The sequence below is a fragment of the Augochlora pura genome, chromosome 6, assembly GCF_028453695.1.
Source record: "Augochlora pura isolate Apur16 chromosome 6, APUR_v2.2.1, whole genome shotgun sequence".
Classification (NCBI taxonomy): Eukaryota; Metazoa; Arthropoda; class Insecta; order Hymenoptera; family Halictidae; genus Augochlora; species Augochlora pura.
In genome coordinates this window covers 10102914-10124799 of record NC_135777.1, presented here as the reverse complement: position 1 = coordinate 10124799, position 21886 = coordinate 10102914, and the positions used below count along the sequence as shown (strand labels likewise).

Below are 21886 nucleotides of genomic sequence, written 5' to 3'. Positions count from 1 at the left end.
ATGTATTTAAATATGCAATAGTAAGGGAATTATAGCTACCATTATGTACACTCTTTAACATTTAAAAAGTTACGATATTAACATGCATGTAATATAACTTGTTTTTATAGAAATTGTACCTAAAGTGCCTGAACTAAAGCTAGAAATGCTGTTCATATTGCCATTGAGGGTGCGCTTGTAAGACAGGCAACTTCAAGCTCCAACGAAAAATTTCAGTCTCTTTAATTTCCAAAGTTATACCACGGAACTCGGTGTACACTCTAAATTAATTTAAGATATCTTCGTAAAATAAAACTCTACTTATAAAAATATGTCTTTCCTACAAAGTTTGTTGAATCGATACATTCCAACTGTAAAAGCAGAAGACGACGAAGCTGAGTTGGTAGATCCTCAAAAAGTACTTAAAGTAAGTTATAATATAATAAGTAAGTTATATAATATTTTTCTTGTAATAATTCAAAATCTGTTTTTCCAGTATTTTATACATATATCTCTTCTTTAGTAATTATGGTCAATATTAACCTTTTTTCTGGAATATAGACATAAAATGTCACAAAGATATATTTCAAATCTATAATTATATTTGTTCAATTCACTAATTTATAAGACTTATATGAATTAAACCTAAGCAATAAAACAAGTCCATTTTGTCTGCAGGAAAAATGTTCGCAAAAACCTACCTGCACCAGTTTGCAAGAGAAACTTAATACCTGTAATGATCGGGTCAATTCAAGATCTAAAACAGAAGAAACATGTCTCGAAGAGTTAATTGATTATGTAGAATGTGTAGATCACTGTGTAGCAGAAACACTCTTTTCAAAACTTAAGTAAAGTTATATTGTAACTATAATCGTGTGACTCTGGTTGAAAAATGTTATTGATTACGTTGGTGCATTGTAGATTTACAATTATTGCTAGAAATAAATAATAATTATTTACCAATGGGTATTAACACTTAATGATATTTCCTTCATCTGTATTTAAAATTTGATAACTATAAATTTAACAAACGTTCAACAAGAATAATTATATAATACATATATAAATGAAGTATATATAATATATAATGTGGCTGACATAGAATCATACAGATTTCCTATACTTTCTATGAGAAGTGCTCATGGAATGACGTTTATTTTATTTACATATGAATGCTTTTATTATTTAAGTCTTTTCTCATTCAGCACCTACTTGTAGTACATCAAAACATACTGCACAAACACGCACTGGTTTATTCAATCCAAATTTAACAATTGGAACATCTTGATCAGAACATTTATTGCACAAAATTCGACCACAGTGGCGGCTAAAAAAAAATTAAAAAATTAATCTCACATATTCATTATATGTAATCACAAATTTATGCATGGATTATATACCAGTGATGCTTTCGCATTGTGATAGAAAATTTTGTACCACATTCCAAGCATAGATCTTTATCTGCCCATGGTACCTCTTTTGTTAAAGAATCCAACAGTCTGTATAATAATTGTTTAGTTGCAACCTGATAGTTAAAAATTGTAATTCCTTCCTTATTCATAGAACCCAAACATGCACCAGCCTTCACCAATGTGCGACAAAGCTGACCATTACCCTTCATATAGGCAATCAATAATGGTGTATTGCCCTCTAAATCTTAAATAAAATATTAAGTATGAATTAATATGTATATATAAATAATATGTGTATATGAATAATGTGTTCACTTTTACATATATTTACCTGTTTTATTTATTGGATATGCGGACATACATTCCAAAAAAAATTCACATATAGTTGCAGCATTATCCTTCCCACATCGAGCTAATTCGTGTAAGGGATTTCTTCCCTTAAGATTTACTGCCTCTGCATCTAATGTACATTCAGTCAAAAGTGTTTTTACTACTGATATATGTCCTTCTCTTACAGCTACATGCAGAGCATTATCACCATCTGCATTTACTGCATCAAAATTAATATTATTCTGCAAAGAAAAAATAGTTTTTATAACACATGAAAATATATTTGTAAATATGTATATTATGTACAAAAAATTATTATCTACTTTTATAACACAATGCATTAAACAACCCTTTAATATCATAACAAAGTTTTATTTTGTTAAAAATTATTTTAAATAATCTACTAAACTCTAGAACTTCTTTGAGTAAACCTTCATCAAACTGTATCTAGCAGACAAATAAATGGTATCTTTGTGAAATCTGATATTATCTGTAATACCTGTAGTAAAGCAGACACAACTGCAGCGTGACCTGCTTTTGCTGTAGCATGTAACGCAGTGTTCCTATTTGCATCAGTATCATTAACACGTGCACCAGCCAAAATTAAACTCCGTACTAACATTTCATTACCAGAAATTGCAGCAAGATGTAAAGGTGGAGTTTGAGTAACATCATGAACTCTAGAATTCACATCTACCTGCAAAACAATCATTTGGTTACAGGAAATATATAAACATATATATGTTTTAAAATTACGTTTACCTGTATAGATAGTAGGAAAAGTATGCTTTCCATATCATTCTTCTGAATAGCAGTATGTAAAAAGTTTCTGCCTTTATTGTCATATTGTTCAGCGGCTTTAGGTAATCGTTCTAATATTGCTTGGGCTGCTTTATTATTTCTGAATGTTAAAGCTGTTGCAAATGGTGTTAAACCTTTCTTATCTCTCTTATTCAAATCTATATTAGGATGGCAAAGCATCAAAGAAATAATTTGCGAATGTTGGTTTTGTATAGCAACATGAACTGGAGTTTTTCCTTCAGCATCTCGGGCATTCACATCTGCGCCATGTTCAATAAGAGTCTGAACAACTTGTTCTAAACCCCATTGACAGCACAAATGTAACGGACTACATTCATCTCGTGCTTCATCTCCACCTGAACCATCTGAGCCAGGTCTCCTTGGTGCATTTAAGTCACAACCACTAAAAAGATATTATTTCATAAATGTATTCTAATTCTTAATATTATATAGTGTGCATTACCTTCTTATAAGGAATTGTGCAATATCTTCTTTATTTTCGTCGATTGCCTTATGTAATAGTGTTTGTTGACAACCGTCTGGTCCAGTATTATTCCAGCAATCAGTATCAGCTCCATATTTAACTAAGATAGATGCTATATCTTCTTGATCTGAATCCAACGCATCCCATAGGGGACACCCTACAGAAGTATCTACACCTCTTTTACAAAGTGCTTCAACAACTTCACCCAGTCTACAATGTACAGACAGTTGCAGCGGTGTGTCTCCATTCATAGTTCTGAGGAAATTATAATTTAATTATTTATTAAGCTATTTAATATAAATATTAACTAGAAAGATATTCTAATAACTTTGCTTTTGGAAAATTCAAATTACTTTCTACACTTTTTTAATTATTATGCAATTAGCAGTTATTAAATTACGTCAATACATTCACCAAAGTTACCAAATAATTATTATTTTATGAAATTTACCTAGCATTCATGTCTGCACCATTTTCTAATAAAAAGATAGCTGTTGCTGAATCCTCTTTTAATATTGCTTGATGCAACAGTGTCAAACCCTCTTCATTGCATTGATTGATATTTGCTCCTGCTTTTATTAAAGCCAAAACAATATCTTTACCTTTCTTAAATGGGACTTTAATTGCCAAGCTTAAAGGCGTTTCATTTGCATTATTCATTAAATTTAATTGAGAACTTGAATTGGGAGCGTTTAATAATTCTATTATAATATCAAAATATAAATTCGAAACAGCAAAATGTAACGGTGCATCTCCAGTATATAATGTTACTTCATCTACTGGAAAACCATTCTTTAATAAAGTCCTAGTTAAATTCTTTAAGCCGATTTTGCAAGCTTCATGTAGGACTGAGTATCCCTCATTATTTTTTTTCATTAAATTATCTTTGCAATAATCAAGTAAAAACAATGATGCCTCTTCTTTCCTTTCTTTAATTAGAACGTGTAATAAGGTATCTTCAGTATCTCTATACACAGGATTGGGAATTGCACCCTTTGCTAGGAGTTTCTTAGCAAAATATTCACCGAAAGGTTCTGCTTTCATTGCTAGACACAATGGAGTATCGTTTTCATTGGTAGTTTTATCTAAATTTATATTTTCACATTCTAATAAAATATCAAAAAGTGGTTTGTTCTTATCCCAAACACAGCTATGTAAGGCAGTCCTGTAAACATAAAAAATAGTGATTGTGTGATGATAATAGAGATATATTATAATACAATTTCTACAAAATTCTAAAGATTATACCATCCTTTCTGGTTCTGTAAATTGGGGTCAATGCCAGCTTGAAGTAATTTAGATCCTACAGCTGTCATATCTTCCGAGTTATGTTTTGCAACTAAATGCAAAGCAGTACATCCTTCAAGATCCTCAGGATTATTTATGTCCCTTGTGCTTCTTGTAATCTTGACAGGTTCACGTAACTGTTGTATATTACCATTACTTTCTAACTGTTCTATTATAAAATCTGCAGAATAGGAATCTCCTTTGAAAATAGCAGCTTGCAGTAAAGAAAATCCTCTTGAATCTTTTGCACTTAAATCAGCTCCATGACCAACTAAAGTACGGGCTAAAGATGGCTGACGTGTTTTTAATGCAACTTCTAGTGATGTTTCTCCCTTATTATCAAGAGCATTTACAGCTTTCAATAACTATAAAAGGATAATAATAATAAAAATAGTAATAACAATAATACAATGATATTAACAGATTTATTTCAATTAATATTCCCCCGGGCTTACAAAGAATACCCAGGGGTATTTAAATTATTTTACTAATCAACTATTAGGAGATTATAAAAAATATATTTTTAACTCTTTTTACATTAGATAAAGCTAATCTTTTTTTGTTTATATGGATGTTTTAGTATAAATATTGCAATTATATATTAAGGTGACAATCAGATTGATATTAAATTTGAAAATATGTTAACTTGTACACTTTTAAAAGAATGATTATTACAAAAAATGTATTTCATTGCAAAAAGAGAAAATTATTGCCTCTGCTATTTGATTTTATAATTGGCAAGGAAAGCTATAGGTAATAAATTTTCATTACTAAGTAATGATTTATATTAGCTATATTTTCATTTTATTGTAGTAGTTCTCAAAAAAAGGCCGAAAGTGACTTGTAGAAACTATAAAATATCCATAAGTTGGAAATTTATCAAGTATATATTTTATTTAAATCTCTAACATGTTCGAAATTTTTGAACAGGAGGGTAGATATGTATGCATGTGTTCGGTCGTAATACGTGTGATCACCCCACTCTAGTAGTTCTAATGGTGGGGAGGAGTGCGAATGGTGGAAGCTATGTAACCAATGTATACGCCCATGTGCATATGCATTTGTATAAGCAATACCTTTATATTTTTAGTGTTAAGGAAACACATACGATGGTGTAAAAAAAAGTTAGCGGAAAGGAATATGATGATTATATTGTGATATATCAGAAAGTGAGGTTCATAAATGATACAGAGAACATGACGTGGCGTATAATACAGTCATTCGACTGCAGTCACTTTTCTATGGGAAGAACACGATTTGTTGCAAAACAACAGATTCATCGAATACTCAATATTGCGATGTGACGTTTGATGAACATTAAGTGCAATTGAGAATGAGTTCAGTGTTGACTTAAATATGTTTCCTTCATTTATTAGATATAAATAGTGGATGAATAACTAAAGACGAAAGATAGAAATCAAATTGTAAACTAAAAATTTGTTATTTATATTTGTAAATTCGTAAGTTATTTTACCATAATTAATATTGTTTTCTTTAATTCTTATTTCATATACAAAATTTATATTTTCCTAAAAATAATTATTCGTTTTCATACAGTTTGTTCGTAATTCAATTCTTTCAGATATTTTTAGTGGTGGTACATTGGATTTTGAAGCAGTAAATGAAAAAGTGAAATAAATGTGCAATAACGAAAAAGTTATTAATAGTAGACACATGTAAAGCTTAATGATCATTTCTTTATAGAACTTTTGAATTCATTGCAAATATCATGACTTTTAACATAAATTCAATAAAAATTATATTAATCCCTACAATTCTTTTGTGTATGTATAAAATATTTAAATTTTATCAATTTTATGTTTATCATATTATTTACACAAAATGTATTCATAGATCTGATAGAACTGCTTTTTGGAAATTATTTATATATTTGAAATTTTTAGATGTAATAACGTCAATAAGCGCAGATGGAATATCATGCTTTAAATGCTATGCATCACATCCAGGAACTGAGGAAACTGACTTATTATGCTCCCAGTTCGATGGAAGTGCTCGATTTCAAGTATACTGTCCTTCATCAACTCTTTGCAGAAAGAAAACCATTTACAACAGATTTAAAAGTAAGTTAATTTTAATTGAAATTATCATTGTACTATATGTTATCGTTGAATTATCTTTAATGTATGTTATATAGCACCTGTAATTACGGCTGTGGAAAGGGATTGTGCACCTCAGAAACGTACATATCCTATTTATAATGATGTAGATAAAACATGGCAAAACAAAGAAGAAATTGTGAAAACGGCATATGAAGAAGATTGTTTCCTGGGAGAAGACAGAGGAGGACCAGGAGGCCCATCAGAATATTGTTTTTGCAGTTATCATTTATGCAATTCGTCTCAATCAATTAAAGCCATGAATCTGTATTATATCTTTGCATTAGTAATGATAATACTATTTGCAAAGCTGATATAATATTTTAATTTTATATATTTACTGCTATAAAAATATTGATATTTTTCTAATGAACTGTCAGCTAAATATGTTATAATCTAAGTTTGAAAAAATCATGTGATATAAATATACGTAAGATAATACACCTAAATAATATTCTTATGAAACAGAGTATTCAATTTATGGGTTAAATGATATTAATGAATATTTTTAATATTAATGCCTGAAAGAGAACAGTGGAATGTACTTAAAGCAGAAAATGTATGTCTGTTTTTACTATACTGTGATGCATAAAATAATGAACCTCTACTGTGCAAAAATAAATCAAATTAATACAAATTCAAGACCATAACTCACCCCTGAATTGTTTTCCACTAAATATAAAAAAACCACATCTTCTCTCATCAATCGAACAGCAGCATGTAGTGGATATTTACTTTTTGTTTGTAATAACTTGTACAACAAGGAACCAGGCATTTCTTTAAAATCTTCTCCAGTTAAATCTTCCTAAATGTATAAAGTTTTAAATAAAGTCATGTTATAGCTAGTGTTTGAAGAAAGTAGTATTTTTTTACCCAGTGAGCTGAAATCAAAGAACTACAATGTTCTTTTAACTTTTGAGTTCCCAATTCTTCAGCAGCAGCATACAGTTGTACACAATCCTTAAGTCCTACAATTCCAATTAAATATTTCTCGCATTGCTCAACTAAATCCATCAATTGAAAATTAGATGCTGCTTTCATTAGGTCCAATGTTAAATTTTCTTGAGAAACTTTTCCTGTGTAAATCCACTTTAAAAGTACTAATCCAATATTTGTGTCAATGTCGGTCCAATCTATAAAGATGTTTCTCATTGCTTATTTATGTGCTTATATAATTACTTTTTACATACAGTAGAGCTCTATTTATTTAAAACTGTCAAAATATATTGACAGTCATCTGGAATATTTTTATAGTTTACATATAAGAATTATGTAAATTTGTAATAGAAATACAATTGCAAATTTTAAATAAATAAGGTTCTACCATACTCTTATTATATTTTAATATTTTACCTAAAGTATCTACTTCAGCAAGTACCGAGTCACTGAAGAAATCTGTCCTTGCAGATAATATAAATTTATGAGCTGGTATTTCCTGACCGATTAATTTAACAGTAACATCACTATAAAATGAAATTGATTAATTATAATATATACATATATGTACATGCATATGATTTACTATTCTTTACAAACCTATAACGATGTTGACCATGTAAAGATGCTATAATTGTCAAGAGTTTCCCAATAAATCCAGATTCTTGTTTATCTGCAGTAGCAATAGCATATTCACGTTGAAGTTCTATATTTGAATTATATAAATTAACATATTGTTCACGTAATAAAGATAAATGTTGTTGCCATTTTTGTGCTTGCATTGAATCCTCTGAAACATTCATGTGTAAAACAAAATGTATCACAAGAGATGTAAAAACATTTTAAACTTACCCATAATTATAAAACTGTATCAAATCTTCCCACAACCAGTATAAAAGTTATTACATGTCCGTATATTCACACGAATTTATATTTGTTTGTCATAACTCATTCTATATGACTAAAATAAAAAATATTAATACTGAAGGAAACAATAAAAAAATAAACTTCTACAACCGGCAACGATATTATGTTCACACTTCGAAATATGTTAATCAAGTTTCATGACATATCATACGCCCACACACAGTACTTATTACATCTGTCACACATAAACTTACAATATTTTTATTTCTAAAGGAAATGTGGCCATACTTTTGGAAGACAGAAAAAAGTTCTAGGCAATATAAACAAAAAATTTTCGTTCAATACCAAATAATATTACAAACTACCAGATTGTTGGTGAATGATATTTTTCCATTAAATAAGTCTAAAGTTCACACTTTGTAATGTATTTAATGCATGGATTTGTTTAATTATAGTTCGTCTAGAAGAATGAACAATACATACATATGATGTATCATTAGGAATTCCTCAAACTAGGAGTGTGTAGCTAGAAATATGAATAGTTTCCCTAGTCTTCATCTAGTAATATCTTGTATATAAATATATATATATAAAGGTATGTATGTAATAACAAATGCCGTTTTATTGTATACTTTGATATAAAGACACGCGATATAGTGATTTATTGTTGTAAATTTCAAATCTACTTTCTAGGGAGAAACTATATACGCTGAATATACACTTCATGCATACATACATACATACAATATGTGATTGCGTATAAAGAGCTTGAGTTAATTTTCTCATAGAATTTCGAACGCTTATTAATATCAGTATAAAATTCTGTATATATTTATCCTTCCTTTTTTATAGTAAATATGAAATCTGCACAATGTGAATGTATAATGAATACATTATATGTACTTGCGCATGAAAATGCTTGTGTATGACAATATACATACATGTGCGAGCATAGTATATGATTTGAGCTTACAAACCGGTAAGAATTATTACGCGCATTAAATAAAATTAATGAATTTATATTAAAAACAAAATTAACATTGGTTTATTACAAGAGTATTTGTATTATTTATTTATGATACATTATCTCACTTAATTAATTTATTGTAAATTTAGCAATTGAATAAACTTGTGAAGAGATGTTTTATGTTGTTTTATCAATATTACGACCCTACTTATCCAACTTTTTAAGAACGGATAAATTTTTATACAGACATTAATATTGCCTTTTATATAGTGATTTTTTATACGTATTTATTAACAAATATTTAAAATTATTCAAGAATAATATTAGAAAATAGATGCTCTACTTCTAATTGCGATTATTATATGTAATAAACGTTTCTATTTTCTTAGCAAAATGGAAATTAATAAAATTCGTGATAATTCTTCAAATAAAAGTATGCACAAAGAAATAAGTATATCAACAACTAGAGAAGGTACACATATTAAATAAATTGTCATATTGCACAACTTCAAACTGCTATTTTTGGTGTTGCACATTCATATGTATCATTTTTAATTTTATTCCTATCTTGTGTTTTTACATTTGCAATAATTCTCACTTAATATTTTTGTAAGTTTTCTTAGTAGCACAAACTTTGATTGAAAATAAATATTAATATATATAAATTACATTCTTAGCATAGTAATATTAAACTAAATAAAATAATAAAAGTATGTGCTTCAGATTTGTCAGAAATACTTCATAAATTTCAAGATTACAAGCATCACAAGTTGACAATTGGAATGTTTTTTGAATTTATGAAAGTTGCATATCAAGTTAGTGATCATTGCAAAAGCATAACTACAATATTTACAACAGACAATAAATTTGATTGGGATAAATTAGCAAAGATAAATGTACATTTAGAAACATCTAATAATACAGTTCATGAGAAAGGTATCAATAGCAATGCTGTAAGTGAAAATAAAAATTCTGTTGTGCTACCAGAACTAGAGCTTAAAACCTATGACATGAATCTTCAAAATTCAACACATTTTATTACGTCTTCAATTGAGCAAATTGAACATGAACAAACATTTAATTATGATAAAAATGCAGCAACCAGCACCGAAAATTGTAACAGAATTACAGAAACTTCATCACATGTAGATGAAGCAAAGGCAGTTAGATCCACAGGTGTAACAGAAAATCTTTTGATAAGTTTGATGAAAACAAATTTAAGTGATATATTGCATGAAGGTTTATTAGATTCTGTATTACCATACATGATTCCAAAATCTACTGTATCACAGCCTGTTATTAAAAAATCCATTATAAATAATGAGATTAAGAAATCTAATTCATTAAGTAATAATATTGATACAAAAGTGATTACAAGTTTATCACATAAAGAAAAGGAAAAGGATAAAAGCAAGGCAAATAAGAGATCAATGGAGTAAGTTCATTAATTGAAGTTGCTAATTAAAATTATAATGAACATTGATAATTTATATCATGTTTCTATAGAAACGAAGTGGAAATTCATGTCTGCGATGAAGAGAAGAACATTAAAAAAAATTTTCATTGTCCTCAGAAACTACTTATTCAAAAAATGCGTTACTTTGCCGATATAACAGCAGGTCAAAAATTAGAAGAAATTGATATATCAGTTCATTGCGACATTGTAATATTTGACTGGTTAATGAGGTGGGTAAAAAAAGATATGACCAAGAAATCTGAGTGGCCAAGTTTAGAACCAAGTAATGTCATTCCAATAATGGTATCTGCATCCTTCTTACAAATGGAACCACTTTTGGAGAATTGTCTACAGTATTGTCACGATAATATGTCTGATATATTAAAAACATCCACAATATTAACTTGTTTAGATGATAATCTTCTTACAAGGTATACTTTTCCAATATATACATTTTGTATCTGATAAATGAAGAAATTAATTTATACTATATATATTCTCTACATCTGAAGTTTAAAATTTATTATAGACTAGTAGAGAGATTTACAAATGAAGATGTGGAAGCATTAAAAGACAAGAAAGATAAGATTCAAAGTAAATTATTCTGCAAATTGATCATATCCCTGGCAGCAGTAATGCCAGACAATAAGAAAGGACATTATAGTTCTTTAGCTACATTGTTTAGATGCAGTAAATGTGGGAAAAGTATTGTGCAGTCTGTTTCCTATCATGTACCATGTATTGCAAGTGCAATGGTAATTGATAATCATGGACATGTGTACAGTAAACACGTACGGTACGATAATAAAGTATAGAATTTGCCTTATAATATTTATAATTACAATAAACCATATATTATTTAGAGATTTATCATGGACTTTAAATGATTATATTATTACTCTCCGAACGGAATTACGTTCTTGGCGTAAAGTTTATTGGAGATTATGGGGTGATTGTCATTTCTTGTTCTGTATGCAGTGTAATGTATATTTTCCAATTCATCAAATTGATTGGTGCTGTTGCCATGCAGAACCTCCACAGTTTTTTATTAATGAACAGCAAAGATCTATGCCATTCCCTTTAGGTAGATATCCATGCTGTAGTCAACGAGCATACAGATTTGAAGTATTATCAAATCGTGAAGGTTGTAGATACAGGGTAAGTATTTGTAAGTATTATTATTGTTATCAACAAGTTGTTACTATCATTATTGGTAATTAGAAGTAGTAAATGGTTATTTTTATATTTAGGAACACATACCAAATTTACAAACACAGAGAGATATAAGTATATTGAACATCTTTTCAATATATAGAGAAGTAATAGCGATGGAACCACCACAATTATTTTTTCCAGAAAAAATTACGAGATTAGTAGCTCGCGATGTGTCTATTGATTCAGGAAAATTAATGTGTAAAAGTACGATGTGGTGGGCTGGCTTAGAACTTGCTCCACAACGACCAAAGCTTGGTCTTCTAGGTGAGAATGTCTTCACATTTAGTTTAAAAATTTTCTTTTTTATTCCACTATTCAATGTTTAGGCAAAATATGGAGTGGAACAGGACTCCGACGATCGTCTCAAACACAAGATTTGCAGAAAATATCGTTAAAAGTTCATCAACAAACGTCTTTTGCAAATGATATATCGTCTATTACGTCTTCAATTACCGAAAGTGACGAAGATGATGTCATTACAATTGATGAAGATTGTAGTATTGATGAAGAATCGTATAATAGCGAAGAATCACTTCTATGGTCTACTTTAAAAACAAAAAATAAAAATATTAAAAGATCAAAATATCGGATTCTGTGGAAGTAACGAACTTATATTCTTTCATATTATTTAAATGATTTATAATTACTGATGAAGTTTTTATCTTTTTCAGAAACAATGGGCGATCTTGGAATAGTGACTTAAGTGTGAGACATAATCAAGATAATCAACGAGAATTTGAGGAAAAAGCAAGTTTACAAATGGTAGCACTGTTAACAAAAAGGGTATCTGCGGATTCTTCTCTGCTGGTAAAGTCATTAAGTAAACACAACCGTAGGAAGAATCAATTAAACGGTATTGTTTTGCATTCAATATATGAAAAAAGTATTACATCATCAGTATATAATATAAATTTATTTAATACTGTTTATAACAGGTGGAACTTATACAAAACTAGAAGGAGAATTTCGTGACCAATTAAATCAATGCTATAAAAATAAAAATACACCTGGAAAATATTTTCTACGTATGAAATCGACTAAATCATAAATGGCACGCATGCATGTTAGTCATGCTATATAAATTTTTTTATAAAACTATAAAAATACAGTTGATCTTTACCAATCACTATGTAATAACTTTTTATTAGATCTTGTAACTTGTTAATTTACTTGTAAGTAACTAAAATACAAAAATAAATAATATAAATAATATTAAATTATCAATTAAAAATAAAAATTTGCTTCCTTTATATTACTTCTGTTCTTCTCAAGAAAATGTAATACTTTTATGGTTTCTTGGGTTTTAAATTTTCAAGTAAGTCACTTCTATCTAACAATTTATTAAGTTCTTCTTCCGTGAAAACTGTAATCAGAGTTTATTATTAAGGTAGCATAAGCATCTTTACAATGCGAAATCAGTTAAATTATTATGATTTACCTTCATTTTTTGATGCAACTGTTTGATAATCTTTTGACTCCAAACATTTTTGTAATTCCAATAAAGTTTCCTTATTTATTGCAGTAACTTTAGAAGCCTGAGAAATGACCATCTTCTCCAAAACTCGTTTTGCTTCAGCACGTTTAATAATTATTTCATCAATTGTTCCTTTGGTACAAAGTCTATATATAACTATAGGTTTTGTCTGGCCTATCCTATGGCATCGAGCCATAGCTTGTATATCCATTTGCGGATTCTAAAAGCATATGTAATTAATTTTAATTAATAACATTTATAGATTATGATAGAAAAGTAGCCGTACCCAATCACTATCATATATAATAACAGTATCTGCTGTTGCAAGGTTTAATCCAACACCACCAGCTCTTGTAGTTAAAAGAAACAGAAATATATTAGGGTTTGAATTGAATGCTGCAATATTCTTTTCCCTTTCTTCAATTTGAACTTTACCATCTAATCTGACATATTCATAAGGGCGCATTGATAAGTAATCTTCTATCTTGTCCAATATTGTAGTCATAGTGGAAAATAATAAAATCTTGTGTCCCATACTTTTAAGTTTTGCAAGCATTAAATCTAATACTAACAGTTTACCAGATACTTTAATTAAATCTTCGTTAATTAACGGTAAACCAGATGGATCCAATGGACAGTGTACCAGATACGGATGATTTACAATCTTTTTATACATAGTAACTGTAACAAACATTAGTTTTATAATAAAATATTTTTAAGCTAATATTTTTTTCATACAACTTGATAACTTACATTTGTGATGAATTGTAATATTAAGGAGGTATTCGTAATTACGTTCTGTTACATTAGTATACTGTTTCCAGATTGACAAAGAATTGCTTTTCTGACAAAAATTGTCTTGTAAATTTTCTTCCTCCATATTATTTCTACGATCTTTATCATTAACCATATTTCTTAGAACACATGTTCTCTTCCGTCTTTTGCCATCATCTGTATATATACTAGTTTCATCATCAATTTTAGATAGCATTTTTAAATCACGGTTTAATACTGCTAAGTATAAATTATGTTGAAGTTCTGTAAGAGGAGCATAAACAATCACTTCTTTTTTTGGTGGAATATCTGCACACACATGTATTTTTTCGCGTCTTAACATAAATGGTTTTAGTATTTCACGTAAGGATGCCAATACATGTTTTTCTTGTTCACGTTTCAACAATTTTTTAGTGCCTTCTGTATCTTGAACTTCCTTTGCATCAAACCATGACTCAAATACAGCTAAATCATCAAAAATTTCTGGCAATAGAAAATTTAATAATGACCATAATTCAGATAAATTATTTTGTAGTGGTGTGCCTGTTAGAAGTAGTCTATTCATGGATCTGCAGCTTGCTAGCACTCTGTACCAAAATAATAAACTTAATTATAATTAATAGTTTCCTCCATAAGTCAAAGAAATAATAATGAAGAAGATATTGAATGTATGAATAGAAGAAATAAATTATTAATATAGTAATAAAGAAGTTGATATATAATACTATTTAAAATATTCAAAATTTTTAAGCACAACAAACATACTTGATAAGCTGACATTTAAAATTTTTTATCCTGTGACCTTCATCAATTACTATGTATCTCCATTGTTGAGATCTAAGAAATATTTTGTCATATAATGGAATCTCAAATGTGGTAAGTACTATGGGTTGTGAACTATAAGTGTTTGTAATATTGTATTTTTGTCGAATTTCTCTTTGTATAATCAATCTTTCTTTTTCTGGACCATGTAATACCTTAACTGGCAATTTTGGGGCAAATCTTTTAAATTCTGCTGTCCAGTTTGGTATAGTTGATAAAGGAGCAATTATTAAGTAAGGTCCACTTTGTTGTTTTTCAAATAAATGACATAATAAAGCTATCACTTGGATTGTTTTTCCAAGACCCATTTCATCAGCCAAGATACCATTTATACCATTTTCATAAAGAACTTTCAACCATTGTAGTCCCTCTTTTTGATAATGCCTTAATTCTCCATTAAAATATTCTAGTATTTTAGCAGTACTATTATTGCCCATATCATTTTCATCATAAAAATCTTCTTGACTTAAATTCAATTTATCCCTATTCATCTGAATCTTTTCCTGTACCTGTTAAAGTTGATAATATGAAAAAATATGTCATAAAATACATTTAAAAAAAATTTGATGAGTTTTCTTACATCTGTATCTATATGCCTTCGTATATCTTGATTCCTTTTCTTCTTTTTATCTGGTGATATATTTTCAACTTTTTTTGTATGCCCATTCTTAACTTTAATTTTGTCTTTCTGCTTGATATTATCATCAATTTTATTAACAATATAATTGGAAAAAAATTTACTCCTGTTTAATAAATGCATCAATCGTTTGTATTGTATTTCTTGCATTTCCTGATGATATTGTTCCTCTGCTAATGTTGTGGCTTCATTTCTCTTTCTCTTTTTTTCAAGTACATGATCCACATATATGGGCTCTTTGATAAATTTCATATCGGTTCCTACAATATTTGAGTCACCTTTCCATATTTAAACAATATGCAAACCAATTTTAATTGATTTGGAATTTTATTACCATGCGAAGAAAAATATAATAACATTAGTAATATATTATCGAATGCAATACTTTTAACCTTCTATTGTAAGCTTTTTTAAATTTAAAATAGATGTTTACCTGTATTATTTGAAGAGCTTGGGATCATATTTTCTTTTTCAGTTTCCATTTTTATATTATTAGAAATAATTATATGTAAGGTCAATTAATGCACTTTAGAAAAATTCAAACTAACAATGGCACCGCACGTAACGACATTACATATAGCTTTTGTTACTTTCTGTTAGTAAATCCCGCCAAATGTCAGAAATGCATTAGTAGTAAATTAAATGATGGTAAGCTCACTCACAGAATTTGGACATATAACAAAAATGTGTGGGTTTTAATATCAGGGGGCGTTGATGTCATTTTCTTAGTGATAAATATTTTATGCCATAAGATTTATGGAATTTTTGTTCACTGTTTAACTCATTAATTTTGAATGTTAGTTTATGATGTTGTGTATATTTGTTAAGCATTGTTTTCCATCATAGATATATTTAAAATTTATTTGCATAATTTAATAATTATATTTTAATTTTGCTATTTTAATCAATAGCAAAACTGTGTGTACGATGTCATCGCAACTATACTAAGTTGTGTACATATATATTCTGTCATGTTAAATACGACATTATGCATATTTTGAGAATTATAATTTCTCAGAATGTATTTAATGCTTAATTAAGATGTTAACATTGATTATTTTAACTAATTAAATAATATGATTTGCTTTTATATTTATTATTGTATTTAAACTCAATAATTCAACCATTAGCCAGCAATATTTTATGATCATTATTTGCTCTGTGCGACGTCAGAGTGAACTCTGATCTTTGCTTCACTGAACTCTTGGATTTTCTGTACATTATATACAATACGTATCTGTGGCTAGTAGTATGTGTATATGGTCTAAGGTTATTTCATCTTTTCTCTGCATAGTGGTATATCTTGTATACTTTATCCATCGCAATGATACTGAATGATATTGTGTTCGATAGTATATATATTGTTACACAGAGTTATGAAATTACAGTAATATATACAGTATACCATAGCTATCGCAAGCATCCCCACCATTTTACTGCGCATCCAATCCGTAATGAATTCTGTCTTAGCATTGTAGAGTAGTGTCTCACTACTGTAGCTCATACCAGGAGCAAAGGACTTGAAAATTTGAGGTATGGTACAGAAACTACATTTCTTTGATTGGTTGACTATCTATAGTTAATCAGAGCTGAGCTTTTAGTTTTAGTTTTAGCCAAAGAGAGGAAGTGGCGAATGAGAAGAAAGCATGATATAAGAACAAACGCAAGTGAAACAGTCACACCGACGACCAATATAGCTTATCTCCCTTTACCATGTTTGCGGTCTCACTCTTGTCGCGCATCTATACGACTGTATCTCCATCTGATATACTCGGCGCAATATTCGACTTGTACATTTCGCCTCGTAGAATTATCGACCATATTTACCGGCGAATTAGCGAACGATTTCGCTTAGCAGCATAGCTAATTATTTCATTGCTCTGAATATTAACACGAAAGAATGAAGAATGTTGCAAGTGAATAGTGTCTTCATATCTTTTTCTAAAAGATAATTATTTGCTCGAAATGCATTTAATGTACTTAATGTATAAATGACATTTTTAAAGAAATCCAAAAGCCATCCAAAAAGCTGCTGAAACTGTGTATCTCTGATATAGAATCTCTGAAGAATATTGAATAATTTTTCGAATCCGAAATAGTAAGTAGTTCAAGCGTGATAGACGTTTTAATTATTAATTGAGCCTTTTACAGTGAAGATCAACAGTAAGGAGCTCCGTCAACCTATGCAGAATATATTTTTGTTTCAATAATTCCGTATCCGAACAGAATTCAACGAACGATTCGCAAAGCTAATTTCACGTTAAAGAACAAGAAGAATATGTTTGTTTAACAATCGTAAAGAATATCATTAATAGTATGGTCACTCATTTAGTTGATGGTACATCTGCTGCTCGGAAATGTGGACTACGGTTCACGATGTCGAAGCAGTGACCCTGTACAATATTCCCAGGTCTGATCCTAGGTTGACGACCATACCGAGTAAGAGAAACGATTGGAGGGACCTTAGGTATGAATGGTATGGATAAGACGAGATTTATTTTCACAGTACTATCACCAAACACTGACCACTTAATTAATAATTGATAATTCTGAGTTGTGAAGATATCCAATAGGTGTTTTCCTCTTCTACTGCTTCGATGACTGCGTTTTCGGACCACTCGCGATCTTAACCTGGAAAAATACGGAAAGAAACTAAAAGTTATTGTAACGGCTAGGTCACAATCATGGCACCTTATTTAAGAATTTTACAACTTTTACCTGCTAGTACATTTGGAGTAAAGACGGATTATTTTATATTTGTGCTTTGAGAGCTTCTCTTTATCTCCATTTGTATTAGATAATATTGTGTAAACATTAGATAGTAAAACGGACAAAAGCTTTCGAGAAGGTTCCATTAGGAAAAATTCTTATAATCATTACACAACGATCGACGACATCACGTCCTCCGGAGTATTGTCATCCACGGAAGGTCATGTAATATAAATTGTAATACTAAGACTGCAGATTTTATGCATGTATAGAAAAGTTAGATAATTGCAAATTACGGCATCAAAAAGATGACGAAATTTTCAAAATGTAACTGTATTATTTTCTTCCGATTGGAATAATTCAAGAAACAATGAACTTGGAGTAGGTTTTCTTTCTTGAAATTGATGCAGATAATTTTTATTTTGCATGAAAATCCGCACTCTAGTAGTAATTAACACATTAAAGGCGGGAGTCGTAGTACTACGATTTATTTCGACTGTAGCTTAAAGGCGGGAGTCGTATTAGTACGGTTTGCAACCACATTGCGCAATCCATGCGCCACTTTACATTTGTATTTAGATGTTTTGTGGTTAGAAGCTGTTCGGTTGTTCAAATTCTACTTACAGTAAATTTTGAAATTCTTCAATATGGTTTCACGCGAAAATAAAGATATATATGCAGACGATTTGTCTGACGTTGATTGCGTTAAAAGAGAGTTAGATATTGATAATAATGATAGTGATATTGACGATAATGATAATGATAGTTTTATGCGACCTATGAGAAGGACCCGAGGTTTTCCATTACCGATTAGCGATGATGAAAGTGAAAATGATTATGAAGAAGAAATTATACATCAATGGACTGAAGTCGACATTCCACCTACCATAGAACCGTTTTTGGATCGAACGGGGTTAAATATTTTACCACAGAACGGCGTTGAAGGATCTCTGGATGTGTTCCTTGATGATAATTTCTACGAAATGATAGTAACAGAAACTAACCGATATCACCATCAAAACGTCGAAAAATACGTTAAAAAGAAGAAAACGATAAAATGGACGGATCTCACTATCGGCGAATTGAAGAAATTTTTAGGATTATTAATTCTAATGGGCCAAATTACAAAAAGTACTATCGATGAATATTGGACAACAGATCCATTATTAGAAACACCAATATTTCCAAAGACAATGAGTCGTGATAGATTTAAAGAGATATGGAAATGGTGGCACTTTATGAACAACGATGAAATGGATGAATCGAGCGACCGTCTATTTAAAATTCGACCAGTTTATGACAGTTTGGTTGAAAAATTCAATACTGTATATACACCAAGAAGAGAGATTTCACTGGACGAAAACATCATACCATGGCGTGGAAGATTGGGATTTAAAGTTTACAATGCCTCGAAAACAAGAAATTGCACCAAGCGGGCTGTAATGTATTTGTTAAATTGTGCATTTTTCAATTCCTATTTAGTATATAACATGCATAATAATAGTAGCTTGCCATATAAAAAATATTTGTTAGAATTATCACGCTGTCTTATAACTGACAAAAAAACCGAAGATCTGGGATTGGTAGACATTGAAGAGCCACAACCTGGTACATCGAACTCGGCACCACGGACTCCACGATATAAAATTGATCCGCCTGGACGTCTTTCGCTAGACATCAAAAAGCACAAATTAATTCGGATAGAAAATAAAGGCAAAAAGCTATATGCCCAACGAAACTGCGTAGTTTGTGCGGCACATAAAAAAAGAAAGTTGACTTGCTTCAAATGCGAGTTTTGCAATGCACCTCTTCACCGTGGCGAGTGTTATCAACATTATCACACTCATAAAAAATACTAGATTCTTCTCATAAATATGTATGTTACGTACGAACCCGGTCATACCGTACATTTTTCAGACGTTCCATTCCTCGAAAATTCTCCCCTACAGCGACTAATTAGGCAGCGACCAGAGCATTTTCAATAAACAGAAGGCCCCGAGCGTCGCGGTCTCCCACGCATCAAACTTCCACGAAATAAACATAGACGAAACACTTCCACGAAAAACCACGTAGACGCATTCCTGATCCCCAGATTCCACCGAATTTCGGGGTATAAAAGGGCCAAGTTTTCCTCTCTCATTGGGCAGTACGCAACCAAAGTCGACAGGCTATAGACTACGTATCATTCTCATCAAAACTGTCAGGCTGTACGAACCCCCACATTTCTCAGTGCGTGAAAACCGAGAATACCGGACTTAGGTACCGCGTTACACTCAAACACTTCAACATTTGTAATAGACTCAATTCTTGCAGAATATACTTTAGTATTTTTATATTGAATCTTAGAGTCAAGTTTATTCATCATTCATCTAAATCCAAATTCCATTTCTCCATTAGCTAGTATCACGATTCACCCCGGTGCATCTTTACCGCTCGAGGTGCACCATTTAGAAACTTTACGAAGCCAAGGTCAAGTACAATTCCTAACCTCTCTCGTAGTACCCGCCGGTGAAATAAATGGCGGCTCATCTACGAGTTACCTTCCTGTGGGTCCCGGCGGTGAAATAAACGTCGGCTCGTCCACACCTTTCCGTCATTCTGGGTCCCGACGGTGAAATAAACGTCGGCTCGTCCACAATTCTTTGATAACACCTCAACACACAAACTCCTAACTTCTATCGTAGCACCCGCCGGTGAAATAAACGGCGGCTCATCTACGAGTTACCTTCCTGTGGGTCACGGCGGTGAAATAAACGTCGGCTCGTCCACAATTCTTTTATTCCACCTTTACACACAAATTCCTAGCCTCTCTCGTAGCACCCGCCGGTGAAATAAACGGCGGCTCATCTACGAGTTACCTTCCTGTGGGTCCCGGCGGTGAAATAAACGTCGGCTCGTCCACACCTTCCTGTCATTGTGGGTCCCGACGGTGAGATAAACGTCGGCTCGTCCACAATTCAATAATTTCACCTATATATATTCTACTAACAAACGAATCCTCGGTCACGCACGACTGCCTTAGCCCTCGGCTCGTAACATGTACTTTAAAACATTTTTTGTAATTAGTGTTTAGTTCTTTTTTAATATTTCTTGTAGTTTTAAGAGTTTAAATAAACTTTTTTAAGTCTAAATTTGTTTATGATTACACAAAATATCGCCCGCTCTAGGATGAAAAACAAGGCGGGGAGGTCGCCGCGTTACCTAGCATACTTTCGTCAAGATCCTCCGCCTTTAACCCTTTGGGGACGGAGCCGTTCGACGAGCGAGCGTCGCTATGGACGACAGATATTGGAGTGCGCGGTAAGGAAAATATTCACGTCGCACGTTTGCGTTATAAAAACTAAAGCTTTATTCAAATAACTTTTTCATAAAATCCAACAAAGTCATAAACAAACAAATTTAGTTGTGTGTAGGATGTTATAAGATATGAAAAACGTGTAAAACTTTGCTGATTTCTCTGGCAGTGACACTGAAAGACTGATTTGTCAAATTGAAATTCGTTCTGACCCTACCATGGTCTCGCATCAAAAGTTTACATTATACGGAATATACGACTTCATTGTTAAAAGTCTCTAATTTCATTGAGAGACGACTAGACTTCTTAGGCTAGTATCCCCAT

At 30.8% G+C, this 21886-nt stretch overlaps 5 protein-coding genes and 1 long non-coding RNA gene across 10 annotated transcripts; 3 read left to right on the top strand and 3 right to left on the bottom strand.

Moving 5' to 3' along the window:
- The first annotated feature begins 150 nt into the window (after positions 1-150).
- Uqcr-11 (Ubiquinol-cytochrome c reductase 11 kDa subunit) lies at positions 151-942 on the top strand. Its single transcript, XM_078182891.1, has 2 exons — positions 151-406; positions 658-942. Exons 1-2 carry the CDS (start codon positions 311-313, stop codon positions 829-831), a joined length of 270 nt encoding a protein of 89 aa, XP_078039017.1. The 5' UTR covers positions 151-310; the 3' UTR covers positions 832-942.
- LOC144471126 (rabankyrin-5) lies at positions 933-8712 on the bottom strand. 3 transcript variants are annotated; one of them, XM_078182889.1, is made up of 14 exons: positions 8697-8712; positions 8199-8307; positions 7947-8136; positions 7764-7873; positions 7284-7543; positions 7066-7215; positions 4255-4658; positions 3458-4171; positions 2986-3261; positions 2484-2925; positions 2221-2418; positions 1723-1963; positions 1380-1635; positions 933-1306 (listed from the first exon to the last, which is right to left on the bottom strand). In XM_078182889.1, the coding sequence occupies exons 2-14, from the start codon at positions 8200-8202 to the stop codon at positions 1177-1179; spliced, it is 3375 nt and encodes a 1124-aa protein (XP_078039015.1). In that variant the 5' UTR covers positions 8203-8307; positions 8697-8712; the 3' UTR covers positions 933-1176. The 3 variants fall into 3 exon arrangements, with proteins under 3 accessions (XP_078039015.1, XP_078039014.1, XP_078039013.1); XM_078182888.1 differs by lacking the exon at positions 8697-8712 and adding an exon at positions 8468-8685; XM_078182887.1 differs by lacking the exon at positions 8697-8712 and having other exon boundaries at positions 8199-8685.
- Positions 5334-7040, top strand: LOC144471127 (uncharacterized). Its single transcript, XM_078182890.1, has 4 exons — positions 5334-5753; positions 5876-6077; positions 6198-6374; positions 6449-7040. Exons 2-4 carry the CDS (start codon positions 6023-6025, stop codon positions 6727-6729), a joined length of 513 nt encoding a protein of 170 aa, XP_078039016.1. The 5' UTR covers positions 5334-5753; positions 5876-6022; the 3' UTR covers positions 6730-7040.
- A 94-nt stretch (positions 8713-8806) lies between the features above and the next one.
- Positions 8807-12992, top strand: LOC144471360 (SANT and BTB domain regulator of class switch recombination). Of its 3 annotated transcripts, XM_078183322.1 has the most exons (11): positions 8807-9192; positions 9570-9652; positions 9904-10615; positions 10687-11067; positions 11166-11432; positions 11500-11585; positions 11721-11794; positions 11887-12115; positions 12178-12451; positions 12523-12704; positions 12787-12992. In XM_078183322.1, exons 2-11 carry the CDS (start codon positions 9574-9576, stop codon positions 12897-12899), a joined length of 2397 nt encoding a protein of 798 aa, XP_078039448.1. In that variant the 5' UTR covers positions 8807-9192; positions 9570-9573; the 3' UTR covers positions 12900-12992. The 3 variants fall into 3 exon arrangements, with proteins under 3 accessions (XP_078039448.1, XP_078039447.1, XP_078039446.1); XM_078183321.1 differs by having other exon boundaries at positions 11500-11794; positions 12178-12445; XM_078183320.1 differs by having other exon boundaries at positions 11500-11794.
- On the bottom strand, positions 12975-16497 carry LOC144471361 (lymphoid-specific helicase). The gene is made up of 7 exons (XM_078183323.1): positions 15992-16497; positions 15502-15836; positions 14865-15430; positions 14079-14686; positions 13612-14006; positions 13290-13545; positions 12975-13214 (listed from the first exon to the last, which is right to left on the bottom strand). The coding sequence occupies exons 1-7, from the start codon at positions 16038-16040 to the stop codon at positions 13138-13140; spliced, it is 2286 nt and encodes a 761-aa protein (XP_078039449.1). The 5' UTR covers positions 16041-16497; the 3' UTR covers positions 12975-13137.
- Positions 16498-18069: 1572 nt separating this feature from the next.
- On the bottom strand, positions 18070-18411 carry LOC144471259 (uncharacterized). The gene is made up of 2 exons (XR_013494238.1): positions 18277-18411; positions 18070-18189 (listed from the first exon to the last, which is right to left on the bottom strand). It is a non-coding gene; the product is annotated as an uncharacterized LOC144471259 (long non-coding RNA).
- Positions 18412-21886: the final 3475 nt, after the last annotated feature.